This window comes from Vidua macroura, chromosome 6 (assembly GCF_024509145.1).
Source record: "Vidua macroura isolate BioBank_ID:100142 chromosome 6, ASM2450914v1, whole genome shotgun sequence".
Classification (NCBI taxonomy): domain Eukaryota; kingdom Metazoa; phylum Chordata; class Aves; order Passeriformes; family Viduidae; genus Vidua; species Vidua macroura.
The window spans coordinates 61,014,958-61,035,001 of NC_071576.1; the positions used below are offsets into that span (position 1 = coordinate 61,014,958).

Sequence of the window (20,044 nt, forward strand, 5' to 3'; positions counted from 1 at the left end):
CGGCGGGGGCTGCGCGGCCGCCGGACCCATGTCGGGCTGCGCGTTCCCAGGATGCTCCTCCCCCGCCAGCGCACTGGGGCTCACGGGCTCCGCGTCCGGGGGCAGGGAGGCCGCGGCGGAGGGGCGGCCGGGGCCGCCGCCAGCAGCGCCGGCGCGGGGAGCGGCAGCAGGAGCAGGAGGAGGAGGAAGAGGAGAAGGAGGAGGTCTGTGACTCGCGGACGGGCGGCCGCGGCCCGAGGGGGGAAGCGCGGCGGCGGGAGCGGAGCGTGGCGGGGGGCGGTAGCCGCCACCGGGGCGGGGTGGGGGGGCTGAAGGCGGGGACGGGCGGGGGTGGCGGTGTCGGGTATGGGGGAGGCCGGTTCCTCGGTGAAGTGAAGCGCTGGCGCTTTGTTGGAGGAACCGGGGCGGGGCCATGTTGTTCCCGCGGAGGGGAAGCGCCGCCAGCCGCGGGCTCCGGGGCGGCCGCCTCCGCCGCCGCCAAGATGGAGCCCGGCAGCCGCCCCATTGTACAGCGCTGCGCAGGGCGGCCCTCCCGCCCTGTCACCGTCACCGAGCGCTGACGCCGCTCCCCGCGCCCGTCCGCCTCCCCCCGCGGCGGGGATGGCCCAGCCACCACCCGCCGCCGCCTCTTTTATGTGTCCCTGTGTCAGAGCTTTCCCTAAGACTCGGGCATTCCCCCATCAAGAAGTCACCGCAGGCCTGGGGCCCGAGGCAGGAAATTAATTAAAATGCGTAAGAATTCATACTCGACATATAGTCGATTTATATGTCGTATAATGGGATGACAGAATGCTTTGGATTGGAAGGGACCGTAAAGGTCATCCAGTCCGATCCCCCCTGCCGTGGGCAGGGGCACCTTGCACTAGATCAGGGCCCCATCCAACCCGGCCTTGAACACTTCCAGGGATGGAGCAGCCACAGTTTCTCTGGGCAATGTGTTCCAGTGCCTCACCCTCCTCACAGTAAAGAATCTCATCTTAATGTCTAATCTAAACCTGCTTCCAGTTTAAAGCCATTTACCCCTTGTCCTATCACATGCACTTGTAAAAAATCTCTTTCCAGCTTTCTTGTATACGCCAAAAGTCAGCTAGCAAGAGAACAGAGAGAATATCTATTTATTCTTTCTTTATTTTTATTTAGTCTAAATTTAAATGGTAAAACTTCAGAGAGGTGCTAGAGGCCTACTTTAGCTAGGACTGGCTAAAGCAGTTTATTTTTATTGGGAGCAGCCTAAGCCACCTGGTTTGTAGATGGCAAATTCCTGTATCTTTTGCTGAATGCTTGTTGAAACAAAGAATAAGGGAAACGGGCACAAAAAAGACACAGAGCAGGGTAGCAGCAAAGGAGACATCATAAGTGAACTGTGGTGTCTTGCTTTCCCTGCAGATTGAAGATAGGCAGGCCGAGATGAGCGGGAGGAATGTGCCTCAGAGGTAAAGGAATATGCTCTTGAAAAGAGGGTGACTGCACCTGAAGGCACTGCTCAGAAGAGGAAGGTGTATGCTAATGTACGAGTAAGTCTTTTGAAGATTCAGTTTGTAGCACTCCAGGCAATACTGAACCACAGACTGAAATTAATTCTGTAGTGAAATGCATTTAGAAACTTGGCTACAGCCAATCAGATTAGATGTTAAAAAAAGTTGCAAAAAAACCTCAACATTGGAATGAAGAGACGGAGTGATCAGTATTAAATGAGAAAGCAGAAAGGTATGAGGCTTCAGGAGGAGAAGCTGAAGTTCTGCTTTTCTCATGCCTAAATTCAAGAAGCAGCAGGAAGAAATGCAGCCGCGGATGGGGAGGGAAAGAAAGGTAAGTGTGAAAGTCATCAGCACTGAGGAGAGGAGCGAAGTCACCCAGAGGCCAGGGCAGAGGGTGGAGGGAGAAGCAGCAGCTCCCCAAAGCCAGAAACCAGCAGAGTGAGTTTTCCTTGTGTTTGCATAAGTTAGCACCTGTGTTGCTTGCAGCTGGAGGAGCCATGTGGGGGGTGGGAGACCTCCATCCCCTGGGAGACAGGAGGGTTGCTGTTTTACATATGAACGAGGCCTGATGACAGAAAATGACTCCAGTTGTATGCTAATAGTGCAGCGTTTGCCGCTGATACTATTGTAAGTGACATTTCCAGTGGGGAAGGACCCAGAGCTTTTTATTTCCCTGCAGGATCTCCACTAATCTCCATTATAATATTACACTTAGAGCACACTGCTTCCCTCAAGTGGGCCTGAAGAGGAGGGTGATACACAGAACTGATATGAAATGCCTTTTCCATCTAGTTGTGCAGTGTTTGGTTTTCTAAAGTGAACGTGTTGCTGTGGAGTTTCTTGTCCCAAATTTGGAACGATGTGTTAATAAATTGTAAAACTGCTAGTGTCTTGTTTGTTTCTTTTCCTCAAGATGAACTGTAAAGAGTATCATTATGTTGTTTATTTCCATTGCAGAACTGCTCTAAAGAGAATGTGGGGGTGGGTACATGGCTGTAAAATCATGTTACACGAGAAATCACAAACAAGAACTCGTCCAGATTTGCAGGCAAGGAAACATAGACAGTGCATTTATACCACTAAAAGAACCACAGACACAGTGTTTCCCTGAACATTGCTGGAGTAGATCCTTTTTTCTGGCAATCAACTAGTGAAGTTGAGTGACACAGAAATTGTGACAGCTGTTGCTAAGTTTAATTTCTTTTATATGGTTTTAATAGAGGTGGAGTAGACTGAAAGCTTAATCACTAATGTCCATAACCATCAGATAAAGTCAGTTTATCCAGTGATTTGCTTTTCCTGTGTATGAGATAAACCAGCTAGTGAGACTTCTGCAGCTTTCTCATTAAACTGACCCCTGCTGCTCGTTGCTGTCCTCTGTCTAGGAAATCTTTCTCGAAGTTTGTGCATTTTATCTTTTTGTAACCAAATGGTATTTTGTAACGCTTTTCTCTAAGACAACAAAAGAGTATGTTGAGAGTAAGTGCTTTTACAGTATCCTAGTACCCAGAATACTTAGAAGCAGCTTTTCTGAAGGATCTTTTCAGGGATAGAAAAATTCCTTTGATAGATCATGTTAATTAGATTTTTTTAAATGTTTAGATTAAAGTGTACATATTAAAATGTATATTTAACAGTCATGTTAGGTGTGTTAATGGTTCTGAAACTTGGATTCTTGTCTTAATAAGGAATGGTTTTGTTTCAAATGCAGCTGTTACTTGCTGTTTAGGAACTGAGCTTTGGTGGGCTAAAATGCCTTCTGAACTGTAGTGCATAACTTAGTGCCTGTAGCCAGTAGTGATATTGTATGTGCTTCTCTCTGAAGTCAAGAATTTAATATCATAAAAATACCTTGCTGAAACATAAGCTAATACAATTTTTCTCTCTATTTAAGACCAAAATCTTAAGTTGAAGCACTGTAACACAATCTGTGCAGCATACCAGCCTGGAGCAGTACTGATTTTTTTTTTTTTTTTTTGTTTCTCATTTCATTCCCTAAATCAAGAGTCTCCACTTGGAAAAAATAAATCCTTTATAGAGGAATATCATTTGATAGCTAGGAGACAGATATAAGTAATTAAGGTAACATTTTAATGGGAATCATCTGCTTAAGGTCTGAGGAATGATCTCCAGTGCTGCAGCATGTGCTGCTGCCCCCAGGTGTGGCGTGGCAGCAGGGCTGGGCTGCCTCAGCTGCTTGCTGACACCCAAAGGAGCAGAAGGCCTGACTGTCCCTCCTTCCCTGCTTCACCCTCTCACTTCTAGTGATGAGCTCTGGCCACAGGGTGAGTAGTGAATTCACTCCCCTGGCTTCCCTTTTTCACGTTTACCTTTTTCTGCCAGAGGTGATTTTTCCTAATTTTGCTGAGCTGAGTCGGCTTGCCTTTGCGTGAAATGAGAGCTGGCTCAGGGGGAGCAGCAGGGAGGAGATGACTTCTGATGGTGAGATGTTGTCTTGGCTCGTGGTATATTCCATATGGAAATCTCTAGAGTCTAGGAGTGCACTCTGCAGACAGTGGTGGGCTCCTCTGCCTGTGTGACACTTCAACCAGAATCGAGCCAGCTCTGTTGCAGAACCGTGTTAGCTGAGACACACTGCCCCTTAGGGAAGATTTCCTGTTTCTCTTTAAATCCTCATTCACTGTTCCACAATGCTGAATGGCAATAATTGCTTTTTCAGGTCTGGTTACATGTTTAGAGTGAACATACACCAAAGCTAAGGGGTAGTTAGCTGTTTTCTGTGATTTTATCATAATTAAAGCAACATAGCAATCACAGATCCAGGGCCAAAATCGTCCTCCAGTTCATGACTGGCATCAATCATGTATTTATTTGTAACTGATATATTTATTTATTAGCTTCTTTGTTGCACAGTATGCTAGAATTACTACATGTGTTACCAGGAAAATGTAGGCCAGTGTTTGAGTTGAGTGTGATTGGTTTTTTATATTGTGTATGATAGAATCATAGAATGGCCTGGGTTGGAAGGGACCTTGAAGATCATCCAGTTCCATCTCCCTTGCCATGGCCAGGGACTCCTTCCACTAGACCAGGTTGCTCAGAGCTCCATTGAACCTGGCTTTAAACACTTCAGGGATGGGGCAGCCTGTGCCAGTGCCTCACCACTCACACAGCAAAGAATTTCCCCCTAAATCTAATACAAAGCTACTCTTTTCCATTGTAGAGCTTTCCCTCTTGTTCTGTCACTGCATGCCCTTGTAAAAGTCTCTTCCCTCTGCTCTTGCAGGCTCCTTTCGGGAACTGGAAGGCCACTGTTAGGTGACCCCAAAGCCTTCTCCTCTCAAAAAGGTTGTATTTCAGCACAAAATAGTACTTTATTTTAGAACTATCACAGTATCATAAATAGTTTGCTAACATACACAAACATCTTGGTGCGTAGCTTTCAGTGGTTAGCCATGTGTCAACAAAAGCTCTAGAAATAAGTTTAATGAATAGCCTTGTGCTGACAGAATGAATCTTCACAATTGTTTGGAAGCAGTGTTTTGGAGACTTGAGGACATTCTTTTTCAAAAACTAATGTTTCAAAGATAAAACAATCAGATAACTTGAATGTGCTTAATCAGATGAAGTTTGAAGAAGTTCAGGCCGAAGCTGAATTGGGTCTGATGTATCAACACATGGTGAAAAGTGCACAAAATGAGATTTCTGCAGCCCATGTTTCCATTGAGCACTGTTGGACAGCTGCACATCCTGGATGCAGCACCTTTGTGCAGGCTGTGGCTGCTGCCAGCCTGTGGTATCCTGCATGAGCAGGAATGAGTGAGTAGATCAGATAGGCAGTAATAACATGAGTCTTGGTTAGGCTTGTTATTAATCACTGACTGTGTTGTTTGTTGTTGTAATTGTGATTCTGACCAAAGCAGAAAATTGCAGTTGCTTTAACAGATTAGATTTTGCATTTAATTTGGCACGTGGCCTCTTTAAACATAAAGCTAGGCATTAAGGTACGTGTGAATAGGGAAGGAGTGCTGCCTTTCAAAGAGCACGCTCTGTCTTGGAACCTCACAGCAAATTCTCTCCTTTGAATTTCTTCACTTACATTGCTCTGTGCGTTTATTTGAAAACTTGAGTGTATGTACAAACAAATGAAGCAAAATCTTCAGTATTCATTTGATTGAGCTAAAGTTGATCTATGGAAGCTTGACTTCTGGCATGACAAATGATGATGGAGCTGGTAGAAAGCTCACTGCAGCAATGAGGAGAAAGTCTTGTTGCCTTGGAGTTCCCAATCCTATTCCTGGTCATGTGCTTCCACTCCTTCCAAGGTGCCACCACTGCACTTGTGTTGCCTCAACTCACCCACTCCTGAGAAAGCTATGTTTTCACTGGATGATTTATGAAGGGATCTAGAAAGGACCAGAACTGGTATAAGGTAAGTGGGAGAAATGTGCAGACATGTAGGAAAAAAAACCCTAAAGAAAACCTTTGATCTTGAACAAACTCATATTTTTAATAGGGAGTACTTTATTTTAACTCTTACTAGAAGATATTTTCCTTTGTATGACATCAATGCTGTGTATTTAATGTGAAATATTGGATGTTTATGTATTCAGTACTTGCTGATCTTTAGAGAAATTAAACTGAAGCTTGATCTACCGAGCAATCAGAGGTCTTTCTTGTTTCTTAAATGAAGTAGGCACTGCTTCAGAAATTAAAATGGGTCCATGTCAAAACTTATGTTTAACTGCACCAGTTTCTAGACTGAAATATATTTCCAGATGCAGTCTGTCTGTTCCCTTTAAAGTGGGAGCTCCTGGAGGCTCCCAGAATCTAGGCAGCAAGATGCCTGCATCTGCTGGCCCCTACTGCTTCAGTGTTTCAGTAGTTTAGGTGCTATGGAAAAGAGCACCTAGGGTGAAAATGTTACCAAACATACCATGGAAAAAAGTGTTACCAACTCCATTTAAAAGAAATCAAAAAGGTTGTCAGAAGTTTTTTTCATTTTTTAAATCATAGGCTAAATTAGCATTTTCTCTTTTGCCACGATTAATTTATATAAATGGAGTGAAAGAAGGAATTGTCCTAAGATACTTAATGAGAATGAAGCATCTATCCCATCAGCTGCATTTCAAACATCAGTTCAGTTGACTGGTTAAAAAGCTTCATTAGATGTTCAAATATAGGAGTAGATTTGGGCAGTATGTGTGGAGCTCAGCTCCTCTTGTATGGTTGGAAGAAAAAGCACAGTTCTGACTATTTTTTTTCCAGAGGGTAAATCAAAAGAGGCTTAATTTAGTGAAATTCACTGTGCTCCATATTTGCTCTGTCTAGCTGCCCTCCTGCTTCTCTGAGGAAGTCCACACACACTGTATCATGTGTGCCTCCTCTTCAGATTGAAATTGCCATTACCAAATGAGGAATTCCTGCTTCCTGCCTTGCTTTTGCATGCCTGTTCTGCTTCTCACTGGGGGGATTTTACTTCACTACCCCTAGCAAAGTGGTATTTTTTGGTTATACCATTGTGTTAAATCTGCTCACCAAAGGCCTGACAAAAGTCAAGGGCTAACACCTGGTTAAGTTAGATTTTGTCTTGAAGAGTTCATCTTCAGTGTCTGCAGTTCATGAACCTCAGATGCTCAGCTGAACTGGAGCAGTGGAGCAGGAAGATTTTGTCCAGAGTAGAAATTGCCAATGTTAAAGAAAACAAACCATGGCCCTTTTTCTCTACCAGTGAGTGCTATATGCCATGAAGAATCATCTAATAGGAAAATGGTTTGGGTTGGAAGGGAACTGGCCTTGAATGTTTCCAGGGATGGATCCTAAACTTCTCTGGGCAACCTGTGCCAGTGTTTCACCACTCTCATGGTAAAAAAAAAAAAAAAAAAAATCATATATAGTCTGAATTTACCCTCTTTCAGTTTAAAACCATTACCACTTATCCTGTCACAACAGGCCCTGCTAATAAGTTTGTCTCCATTTTTCTTGTCCTTTTAAGTGCTTTCAGAAGAGGGCATGTTGTTACCAACTCCATTTAAAAGAAATCAAAAGGGTTGTCAGAGGTTTTTTTCATTCTTTAATCATAGGCTAAATTAGCATTTTCTCTTTTGCTTTGATTAATGTATATAAATGTTTATTTGGAAATTGTTTTACAAAATAATATAGACACTAGTAGAGCTTAAAATACTGCTACCCATCACCCAAAATATGACAGCACTTGAAATCAAAGTTCTAATTAAATATAACCAGTGACAAGTACATTCAAAGTGTTCTGACAGATGAGTAGAAGGAAATATGTTCATAAGATTAAGTAACTGTTTGTACAGTTCAGAAATGACTGGAAATAGTTAAAAATAGCTAAATAAAGGGCAGGTTATTTGAGAAGACCTGCTTAAGATTTTTGAGAGGAAAACACATGGAAGTTCTTTATCATAGAAATGATAGTGATAAATTTGTAGTGACAGGAATTAATTGAAAGATGTTTACAGTATAGAAAGACCATGTTTGAAGTGTTTGAAAATTGCTTTTAAACTCAGAATTTCCTTCCTGTTCACTATACCACATGGAACAAGCAAGGATAGCAGCAGTAAAACTTTTCTTGGCAGGAGAGACTGTGGATAGAAAAGTTTGGTTTGCTGCTGGATTTTGGTTTTTTTAATTACTTTGATGGTTTATCTAAAGCTAGAAGTAGTGTTGCTAATAAGCTGCAGGTAATTAATTAATCTTATTCACAGCTGGTAATCTCAGGAATGATAGGGAATTTTGCTATGGTTTTCAAATTTCAAAAGTACATAACTTTTAAGGGCAGATCAGACTGAAACATTCTAGTTAATAGAAGTGGGCATCAATATAACAATAGAATACTCTGAACTGGGTTTGGCAACAGCATTGTGGTAAATAATTTGGCAGAGCATTATACTTCTTATTACCTGAAGTGATCAGTTATCTCATTTTTTGCTCCAATCCCAGTTCAGCTGCAGCCAATAAAAACCTTGCCAGAGACCTTGACAGGACCAAAATCAAATGCTTCACAAGTCACATTTTCATGAGCTGTGGTGAGGAAATGCACATCCATGTGATACTTTTGTTTTGCTGTTCTAATGAACTCACAAAAACTCCAACAACCCCAGACCTATAAATGAATAATTGATGGATCACATAGCAGGCTTTCTTATTGCAGCACTAAGCAGGTTCAGTGATTTATTTTTCAACTGACACAGCCAGAGATCACTTTCCTGACCCTTATTATTTGCCCTAATTAATAAACTGTCTTGTTTTATAAAAGGTTGCATGCCGTAATCTTCTGTGATGCTGAAAAGGCTGTTCTGGAAAATTCTTCAAGGCAATGGCTAACAGCACTAATAATGACACGTTTAAAACAGAATTATGTGTTTACCAGTGTTTTGTTTAGACATTCCTGTTTTCAACTGTCATAGTAGATCTCTGTTAAATCACTTAAAATCCACTGTCTTTCCTAAAGGTCGTGGAAAGAAACGCCAAAATCAAAACACTGATAATTTACATCTCTGTACAAGTTAGGTTAACTTGAGGTTGCTTTGCTCCTCAAAAATCTTCCTCATCCTCCTCCTCTTCCTACTTAATCACAGAATGCTTTGGATTGGAAGGGACCTTAAAGATCATCCAGTTCCAGACACCCTGCCATAGGCAGGGACACCTTCCACAGGACCAGGTTCTTCCAAGCCCCTTCCAACCTGGCCTGGAACATTTCCAGGGATCTAGAGGCAGCCACAGCTTCTCTGAGCAGCCTGTGAGTAAGAATTTCTTCCCAATATCCAATCTAACCCTGGCCTCTGTCAGTTTAGAGCCATTCCCCCTGCTCCTACTACATGGCCTTGTAAAGGTCTCTGAAGTACAAGTTGTTTGTTGCTTTATATATTCTAATAGCAATTCCATTTTCAAAAGAAACCACATGTAAAATTTGGAAGTGTGGCAAAATAAACGAATTTTAATTTTAATATAAATTAATAACTCCCCATAGTCTGTCTCTTGTTGATTTTTCCCTCTGTTAACCCTATTGAACCATGAGTTCTAAAAAGAGACAAGATACAAGGTAAGAGTGGGCCAGGAGTCAGTGTATGAAAGAAGGAAAACAAACTCAACCCAAACAAGTGCCATTCAGAGGAATCTTGTCCCTCTACCAGGAGAGGTAAATTTACACTGTATTCAACTAAATTTTAAACTTTGCTCCTTCTTTGTAAAAGGCAGGATGTGTCTTCCAAATTATCATGCTACGTGCAACCACTGTTTGAATGTCAGTCCCTGCACATTTTCAGGCTCTAAGGTGCTGACTCCTGGAGTAAATTTGAGTGTTTTATTCTACTGAAAGGGCACTTTACTGCCCAAAGCACGACACCATTGATGTTTAAGTAACACCCTCTTAAGTTTTTTTATTAATTATGAAGGATGAGATTTTTGCATGTATTGCATGGAATCAGTTGCAAAAAATTTGTAGGAACAGTAGAAAAATCAAATTTCCAGTGATTGAATGGGATTCTGTACAATTTCTGTAGTGTATTTAAAATGTGGCTTTGCCAGGTGTCTGTAGTAACATTGAAGAATCTCTGAATGGTCACAAGCCTTGTGAAATCCCTTTCCTTTGCAGTGCTCCTCTCAGTAGCATTATTTAATGATTTTTGAGTCCCAGGAAACATCTAGGTAAAAGTGTGCTCTACTGCTCAAAATTCACATTAAAAATTTTAAAATTCTTAGCTAAATGAAAGGGGAATATGGGAGAATGTTTTTGCAAGATTATGATTGCATAGCTTCTCATAACATTGTATTTTGTCAATGGTGGCCTCACACAATTCTTTTATTTCAGTCTTACAGAACTTCAAAATGCTTTTACAAGTGGGGCAAAAGTGAATTGAAACATCCCAACAGGGTGATTCCCCCATCTCTCAACAACAACAAAAAAAAGAAGCTGGAGAGAGATTTGTGACTCAGCAAAAGCCAAATTCATTGGTGAAGTTTTGTGAACAGGAACACCAATGGCACTGCTACCAACTGCATTGTATTTGTTTTTCAAAGGGCATGACTGCATTGTGTAACACTGTCAGGGTACTCTCTTTATATTCCAGGATTTGAAGTGTTTCCATTATTACAAAGGCATCTGCAGATTGAAAATCTCAGACCAATTTTCTGCACCTCGCCCAACAACACTGTAGCTTCTAGTATGTTCCAAACAATAAGATTCAGTGAAATATTACATATTCATTTCAACCCTTAATCCTTTAACTTAGAATATAAAGTGGATTGTAGGCACCAAATTGAAATATAATTGGCTGTTGTCAGCATTGATTCAATGAGGGGGAAAGAAGGGGGAGTTTGTTTCTTCTTAAAAAACTTAATGGTGTGTGCCTTAACTGTACAGCCACTGTCAAACAAGAAACCAGCCCGACCTGATTCCTGTGAGACCCTCTGCTCTGCCTTCCTGTGCTGAGGGGGCCAAGGGACACAAGTGGTGGGCAGCAATTGGCTCAGCAAGATCTACAGGCTGCATAATGCTGGGGGGTTGATATTTTAATAAGATGTAAAATTAATGGTGGCTACAGCTGTAGATACAGAAACTGTCTTGATACAGTGAACCAACAACTCCCAGGAGTTCTTGACTCTTGATTTTTGAGCTAAGATGATGTCTCATTCTAGTTAAAAGTATCATTTTGTTGTCCCCTGTAGTGCAAGACACACTTATTGAAGTGCTTCTAGGGGGTAGGTTGGCTTTGGTTTGAAAGTTAAATGTCTCTCTCTACATTTCAGCTTTTAAGCTATGAAAGAAACATTACCTGTGAATCCTGGGTAGCTTTTTAAAAAGGGACAAATCTTTGGCTTTTTGCTCAACACCCACTGGCCCACAGCATTCTATTTGCTCTCTTTGACCTGGTATTTACTGTTGAATATCAAAACAGTTTGATGCAAGTATATTTTGTCTGACTTGGTAGCGTGCCATGTAGCAAATGCTTCCTTTTGATGCAAAATGATGATCATAAAAATACAAGAAATGAAGTCGTGTGATCAGCAATGTCTAAACCAAACCAGTGTAATCCACTAGCAGTACTATATATATATATATATATATATATTTGACAGATCAAGCTATGAAATAATTTTTGCACTCAAATCTATTACAAGAATGAATAGAAAATTCACTCAGCAAAGAAGCGAATATGTCAAACAACAAAGTAGATTTTTTATGGTGGTTTAAAGTATTAAGTCACAAAAAATGGCTACTATCAATATGAGCAGTTAAAATACTGTTCTTTCAGAAGAAAAAGACAATGAAACTATTAATGAAACATCAATAGTTGGATGGGATGGCTCATATGGAAGAGGGCAGCAGTACAAGACTTGCTCTTGGTGCATCCTCTTCTCTTGGCACTGTGCCTTTGTGCAAAGAGCAGTCCTGCAGCCTTTGTGACCTCTTTTCCCAAATGGGAACTTCACTCCTTCCTGGTTGTCCAGGAGATCTTTCACACTTGTGTAAATCATCTTGCAATATGCAAGGTAGCACACACTTTTTCTCCCAAAGCATGTTACGTTGCAGCAATCCCCCCTCAGCCCAGCAGCAGGTTTGTGACTAGGGGCCAGGGAGAGACATGGACTTTCGGAAGAGCCGTGCGTGCCTGGGGGGCCCTGGGTAAGGGGGTGGGGGCACGCTGTGCTGTCCAGCTGAGCTCACTGCCTGCTCATACGTGGGCAGTCCTGAGTCCTCAGCTCTGAGGGGAAGGGGGCTTAAGGAGAACTCCTCGTGCCTCCTGAAGATGCTGGCCGAATTCCGTCTTCTGCTCCTCACATAACCCAAGTACCTAAAGAAAGGTAACAGCAGGTAAGTGGACACTTCTGCGTTAAAGGGAAGCAAGAAGATTAAGTCTTAATCGTAAAATAAACAAAACCCCAAAAAACCCCACAAGAGGAAAACCATGCCTTCAGTGATCACAAAGAGCAGAAGCCAAATATTCCCTCCAAACCACAGGGTAAGAATAGCTCAGTGATGTGATATTCATAGGGAAGAGAAAGCACAGAATCCTTTTATTTTCCTTTCAAGTTTAGGACAAAGGAGCACTCAGGAGTAGAGACTTGGTAAAAAAAGCATTTCCTCCAAACTGCTTCATCATCTACTACCACAACCACTTCACATCTGAGGCAGAGCACGTGCCATGAAGAACATACAGCTTATTTGAAAGCACCAACAGAACACGTTAGACTTCCCATTGCAGGCCCCCACCTGCTAAAATTATTCCATCATCTCAGTAAGAATATTCTGAAACCAAGAACACGCACACACACATTAAAAAAAAGAAAAAGGCAAACCCAAAGGTTTGGGTGTGCAATATTGTTTAATGTTTTTGTGTTATTAACTGCAGCATAACTACTGTTGGTGCTCACTTAACTTTGCTCCTAGGCAGGTAAGAACTAGAATTTCCACTGGATTTTCCAAGAATACAATAGTTAGACAAACCCACAGTGATTTTTAAATGCCAATCTTAAGCAAGAGTTTGTTCTGTGTGTGTTTGGGTTTTTTAAGCAGTGAAATTCCTTACCCTGGTGGTTGCCTTGATTTGCATCTGCTCTTGCAGCAGTAGAAGATAATCAGTGCAATTATAACCAGCAGTATTCCAGCAGCAACCAGGCTGATGAGCAGTCCTGTGACATTAATCTTTTGTAGTGCTTCATCACCTGGAGAGAAAGCATTGGTGATTTTCATTATGTTCTTTCCATCTAGCCAGCCTGCAGTTTACACTGTAAAATACTACTTTTGCACTGCTATTAGGCTGTTCCTTCCACAAATGCCTAACTTGCTGTAAGAAGCTGTAAATCTGTGCAACACAACCCAAGAGAATCATTCACAATCAACTTAAAGCAAAAGGGACTTGATGTCCTCTTTTCTCTACGTGAAATTGTTGAGATGCCTGTCTCCCAATGCCTTCCAAATATTCCTTCATGTACTTGTGCCCTTGGTCAGGCTGTAAATCCTTCCTCAAGTCCAACTGACCATTTTTTTATTAAACATCTGTCATCAGACTACTCTGAGCCTAAATCAGGCTGTTATATATTACTATTAAAGAAATGGGGGGGGAGAAAAAACAAAACCAAACCACAGCCACAGAATTACTGCAAACTTTACCAATTGTGTAATAAAGAAATGGTCAAGGAAGTTATTGTTTTTACCTGCAGACCTATAATGGATCCCACTTTAAGATGCTTCAGTTTTTTCGTATCAGATAATTAAATATATTTGTACAGTTCACGGTGATCTTCAGTAAAAAGATTATTTCTGATTTCCTTAACTGAATGGTTGATCTATTAAGAATATAGTATTCTAACAACCAGAAAATATTGCAATATAATAAAAAAGTAAAAAGATTACTTACCTATTTTTATTATAGGGCCTTTAGTTGAATATTCTTTCCAAAAATCCATCTATAAAACCCAAAAAGAATCAGATTTCTAGGAGATGCATAAGTGACAGGCCTATTGACTTATATTTAATATGGTGCCATGGGCAGAATTTAACAATGGCATAAACAGAAGTAAATCCTGCTGAGAGATTTGTATTCACTCATCCCATGGTATTTTTCTTCTACAACTTTGCAGTAAAATTTTGCAGATCCCAGTTGGTAAAAGAAAAAAGTGTATTTAACTGTACAGTGTTACCTCATATTTCTGCCAGATTACAACAGAAGTTAGGGTATATTCTGACACCAAAAAAAAAAATGCTTACAATTGTTTCTTTGCAAATCCCTACAAAACAGTATGTGAGGCAAAGTTAAGTTCTTAAGATTCCAACATTTGCATGAACAGAACTTGAATTCACATCAGTTAGGAAAAATAGTGGGGTTCATTTAAGAGAAAAACTTTTATGTTGTATGACCATCAGGCATTAAATGTGTTGAGCTATAATTCTCACTTTTGCTACCTAGCAAAAGACTCCAGCAGGATTTCAACTGAGCAATTTGACCTTTTTCTTAGGAAAGTGTTAGCAATAGCAAGGTAACACTTCCACCTTTAGAACAGGGGTGTATCCCTGACTCTTTCTTCAGAGCACACCTAGAATCACAAAGAGATTCTTGCTGCTTGTGCAACAACCAGTCTTCAGACAATCCTCACATTCCTTTATTGAGCTGAGAGGTTTCTCATTGTTTCTTTTTATATCTATATATACACCAGGTTTCTTCTCAGCCACGTCTAGGTAGGGAGTTAGAATGTTAGGAATACTCAGCAACAGCTGAACTGCAGGTCTGCTCCACACTGGACTCTTACAAAACACTTCTTGGGCATGACACAGGGATGTAATCAGCCAATTAATACATTAATAATTAATAATGTGAAACATTTAAACTGAATGCTGAGAAGTTACTAAAAAAATCCAGAAGTATGAAAATCTAGGGATATCCACAAGTGGGACTTCTGAAGCTTCATTTCTATTTGTTTGCAGAATTAAATCTACATATAAAGTCTTTAAGACAATGATACATAATCAAGTGCATTCACTGTGTATCTAAAGCAAGAACCCCCTGTAATTGGGATATGTGCTTTTAGAACAAAATAAGTGGTCATCTCTCAGTGCTGTGTTGGAGGAGTTACACTATTTGTGTACAAGAATTTGTGTTACAATAATCTGTGTACAAAAATGCAGGTATTTAGTCAATCACCTCCCTCACTATATTAAATTCCATTGGAACTGCTACCGTTTTTTCAGAGTCTTCAAAAATTTCTCTTGCTTCTTCGTAATTGCAGAGTTCTTCATAGCATTCCCTTTCCAGGTTATCATCTGAGAATGCTTCAAAATCAAATCTGTTGTTCAGAAGATGTCGTCCAATGAATAAATTGGCCTCCCTTGCAGATGTGAACACTAATGAAAAAAAAAAAATCAAGTTGATTTAAAACAAGTTAGGAAGGGTAGGTTTGGTATTTTAAAAGAATGGTAAAGATTTTAACACATTGGGATAATTTCTTTCCCTAGCATCTCTCAGTTACATAAAAGGGAAAGAAATATCAAGATTTCCTCCTGAAATATCTTCTTCACTACTATCTTTTCCAACCATGTAACATAAAATAAATAAATATAAACATAAAATAAAAGAAATAAAATAAAAATGGCCTTTCTCATAAGCCAGCTCAGCTATTCCTTACCCTGGCCAGGAGAATTTGATTGTCATGAGAAATTTTGGTCAAGTTTTGGTGTGACCCCTTCTGGGATGTGAGCATCAGTTTTTACTGGAGCTCTTAAGAACAAATTGTCACATAAAGCAGAATTCAGTCAGACCCAAAGTAAGCAACACCCTCATCTAGTGGCTGATGGACACAAGGGTAGGGGAAGGAAAAAACCAAATATACATTTATCAATATTCTGGTATCTGTGAGTACCAAATTTTATTTCCAGAATTTAGTTTTTAAATCACATCAGCAGACTCCTATTCATTCTACAATCGTTCTCTTTTCACAATCGTGGCACCAAGCTTTGTGTAAAGGAGCTTTATTGCCAAGTTAATTTGTTTTAAATTTGTCCATGATATGAATTTTACTGACAACATGCATTTCTGAAGACTTCTGAAAAGAAGAGATTCTCTTCTTTTGTGTTCCGTGAGGCCTCATGGAGTAAGTGGTGAGGTGAGATTCCAGAACAGTGAGTGAAATTATAGAAGGCTTTGGAATACAGGAATGTATTTCCTCACTAGGCATTTTCCACAGTCAAGTTTTAGCCTGCTCTTGCTACAGTTTCTCATTAAAAAAAAAAAATACAGGACAAAACTAAATTTCTGGTGAAAGCCTAATCTATGTCCACAAAATTCAGGCTATTTGATTGAGCAAAATGACTGAAGGATTATTTTTGCAATGGTAATGCAGAAACAGCATTGCTACATACCAAGCTGGATGGCTGAAAAAGGAGATGAGATTCAGGATAAAGCTATTCAGTGACAAATTAGCTTTGTGTTCTTGTTAGCCTGTTTGGCAAGATTATCACATCGCTCTGGAATTTTCACCCTAACAGTTACTGTTAGATCTTGCAGTGGTATCTCATAACACTGTGCTCTCTGAAAACTGAGAAAAGTGCAGCATAACTTACATTTTGGTTGCTTATGTCTTCAATAGGATAGAATATGTAAGGAATATGACAGCACATATTTATATAATTTGCATGCTGTTACACTGTATACTGAAGTAGCTACACGTGCACATGCATTTGGTTTTGTTATTCTAAAGCAATTGCAAGAAAATCCAAGCTTAAAATATTTATACTATACCTGAAGAGTAACCAGAGAAAAGGACTTAACAACAAAAAAAATCCCAAAAGCCAAAACCAAAACTCCCTCAATCCCACAGGTAGAAAGGGAAAATAATTACATGGAAAAAAAAATATTATCAATATTCTTGGTTCAGTGCAAATTACAAAAGTAACTTCAGTCTTCTGAAGCAGAAATCTTCAGTTTGGCTCAGTAGTGTTTCAGTCTTTACCATGCAAGTAGTATTAGCTGTCCTTTGAGTTTATTTAGAGAATTCATGCATTTTGTTTAAAAATTAATGCATAATCAAACTGCCTGGAGCCGAGAACCCTCAGTTCCCAGGGGTACATGGGCCACTTTTTCTTTTCAAGAATTTTTATCCATTTATCTGCACTTTTTTCATTTTGTCACATATCTCCATCTCCAACTTACTTGCTGCCTGGTGATTAAAACAATATTTGAACAACGAAACAGATGGATTTGAATTGTGTCCTGAGTGTGAGGGACCTGGATGCAGTTCTGCAGTCCTTGGTTTGATAAAATGATCCACACAGTTCTAGGATGCCCAGCATTTAATTAAAAATGCAACCACACAAAACTCTCAGTGAAGCTGCTCTGCTGGTAAAAGATGTTCAGAAAATGCTGAAGGGGGACCCCTCAATGCAGGTACCCCATACCTTTGGCATCTGTTGTACTTGCTAAATTATTGGATTATTTATTTATACATATAAACTATCCAATATTTTATTGATAAAATATTGAATATTAATTGGATACTTCTCTTTCCAACTCTGTCTTTAAAGAAGGAGTGGTCTGGGCCTATTGTGAGGAAAGAGTTCTCACAGAAGCTCACAGGGAAGAGGCAGCCTGACATTTTATGCCCAGAGCAATATGGATTTTAACAAATCACCTGTCACAAGCACTCTTCTGCTAGCCATGTTTCTGCTCCACATACTGCCCTGAAGGACCCTTCTGCTCCTTTTTAAAATCCATCTCAGGGTTTCAGCACTCACTGTCCACTGAGAAGACTGGACAGCTAAGATAGAAATTCCTTTTTGAAGCCCTGATGCTTAAAATGTTGAGCATCACATGGCTTTGCTTTGTAGTGCTTGAGTCTCTCTGGAGCACATATTTGGTTTTTTATGAGTTCCTCTCCACTTTTGTCCCTCCACAGGGAAGAACTGCAAAAGCAGCACTATGCTTATCTTTCCAGGCGTTGTAAGGGGGCCTGGCATTGAGAGAAAATATCCATTTCAAAAAACAACAAATAAACCTTTTCAAATACAAAGCCATTTCAGATATACAAATACAACTGTGATGTGCTCAAATAGTACCAAAACAATACTGTCTTAACACAGGTTTCCAACTTTTTGAATTTTCATGTTACTGAAAAGGATTCTGGTTGTATCAACCACAGTAATCCCAGAGACCTGGAAAAAGTTCAGTTGTCCCAGTCTGCACTTACTACTAGATCTGATAGATACTTGATATTAACACCAAAGTCAATTATCAATCATTTCAGCAAAAGATATTAAAATAATCTGAGATTAAGCATAAAAGAGCTTAATTTTTTTCATAAAGTAAAAAAACAAAACACCTAAACCCAAACAACAAAACCACAAAAAAAAACCCCCAAAACCAAAACAACAACAACCAAACAATTATATAAGCCAGCAAAACAAAGTTAGAAACAATTTTGGAAGGCACAAAGTCGCGTTAAAACGGAGTTACCATCTTTCCATTGCGGTTGCTTCAAGTTATTTAATCTCCCGGGGCAGTGAGGAAACGCGAACACCGTCACATGCAGTTGACACAGCGCTACCAAAAACGCGAGCATGGCCGGGATCTGTCAGACAGAAACCAACGCGAGTTAACCGAGAATGACAGCGCAATCCTTTGAAGTGTCAGCGATGAGCCCCGAGTGAATCCTGGCAGTGAAGTCACCCAGCGCAAGCACCTACACGCACTCCAGGCTCATGGGTCCCTGGAAGAGACACCGAGCCGAACTGGTCCTGCCTGTCTCTTGCGGAGCTCTCGTTGTGCAACACCCGCACATGTCACCGCTCTCGCCGCCTCCCGCTCTCCTCTCCCGGCCCAACAGAGCGGCGGCCCCGTTCGCTGGCGAATTGATGGGGAAAGAGCCCCGCAGGGTGCCCCAGGTGGGCTCTGAAGCTGCAGAGCTTCGCCTTTGCCGCCGGACGAGGTAACAAAATCTCCCCGACGGGAACAGCTACAAAGCCCGTTTTGTCAGAGGCATGAAATGAACCCGTAACTCTGCACGGAGTCACCCCACACAGGTAAAAAACACGATCGCCACCCGAGGCGGAGACGTGCCACAGCCGCTCGGGGCCGCGGCCGGGCGCTCCCGCAGAGCCGCCCCACCGCTCCCGGCCCGCCCGGGGCCCGGGCACAGCGCCCCGCCACCCCCGCTGCCACACCGCCCGGCCCGGGCAGCGCCGGGAGCAGGACAGGGTCCCGGGGAGCACGACAGGGTCCCGGGGAGCGCCCGCGGAAGAAGAAGAAGCTCATCCCGCTTCCCAGCGCTGCCCTACCTGTCCCGGCGGGAACGGCTCACGGGGCAGCCCCTCCCGGGCTGTGCGGCGAGATCCCGGCGGATCAGGGGCTGGGACAGCCTTTCCCTGGCTGTGCAGCGGGATCCCGGCAGATCAGGGGCTGGCACAGCCTTTCCCTGGCAGTGCGGCAAGATCCCGGCAGATCAGGGGCTGGGACAGCCTTTCCCTGGCTGTACGGCGGGATCTCAGTAGATCAAGTGCTGGGACAACCTTTCCCCGGCTGTGCGGATCAGGTGTGGATCGGCCTCTCCCTGGGCAGTGTTGATCAGGTGTGGATCGGCCTCTCCCTGGGCAGTGTGGATCAGGTGTGGATCGGCCTCTCCCTGGGCAGTGTGGATCAGGTGTGGATCGGCCCCTTCCCGGAAGGGCGCGGCGCAGTCCCGGGGCTGCACCTGAGCCGCCCCCGCCCGCGGTGCCCGAGCCCCGGCTGGGGCCGCCCCTGGGCGGGAGCAGAAACGCCCCTGGAGCGTGGGCAAAGAGAGGTCATGGGGGGCGCTTGGGCTGCCGCAGAGGTTTTCCCTCGGGCGCTACCCTGGGTTTGTTTCCGGACACCTGCCTGACCTCTCAGCCCGCGGCGTAGGCAGCGGCTCCTTTCTGCTCCCGCAAACCCCTTCTTCTGTTAAGCCGGACTTTTTGCGCCCGGGGTTGCTGGCGGCGCTGAGAAGCTGGTGGGGGTTTTGCTCCCCGGAGGAAAGCGCCCGGTGATGGCACAGCGGGGGCAGGGTGTGCTTCCCCCGCCGGGCTCGGCAGCGAGGTGCTGCTGCTCCGCGGCTAAGCAAGCATTTAGCTATCA

The 20,044-nt window shown here is 42.4% G+C and overlaps 1 protein-coding gene and 1 long non-coding RNA gene across 2 annotated transcripts; one reads left to right on the forward strand and one right to left on the reverse strand.

The window, feature by feature from the left end:
- The first annotated feature begins 31 nt into the window (after nt 1-31).
- On the forward strand, nt 32-2,362 carry LOC128808284 (uncharacterized). The gene is made up of 3 exons (XR_008437430.1): nt 32-203; nt 1,387-1,514; nt 2,158-2,362. It is a non-coding gene; the product is annotated as an uncharacterized LOC128808284 (long non-coding RNA).
- Nucleotides 2,363-7,526: 5,164 nt separating this feature from the next.
- On the reverse strand, nt 7,527-19,510 carry PRRG4 (proline rich and Gla domain 4). Its single transcript, XM_053979179.1, has 6 exons — nt 19,231-19,510; nt 18,410-18,524; nt 15,143-15,306; nt 13,826-13,874; nt 12,995-13,130; nt 7,527-12,259 (listed from the first exon to the last, which is right to left on the reverse strand). The coding sequence occupies exons 2-6, from the start codon at nt 18,513-18,515 to the stop codon at nt 12,031-12,033; spliced, it is 684 nt and encodes a 227-aa protein (XP_053835154.1). The 5' UTR covers nt 18,516-18,524; nt 19,231-19,510; the 3' UTR covers nt 7,527-12,030.
- Nucleotides 19,511-20,044: the final 534 nt, after the last annotated feature.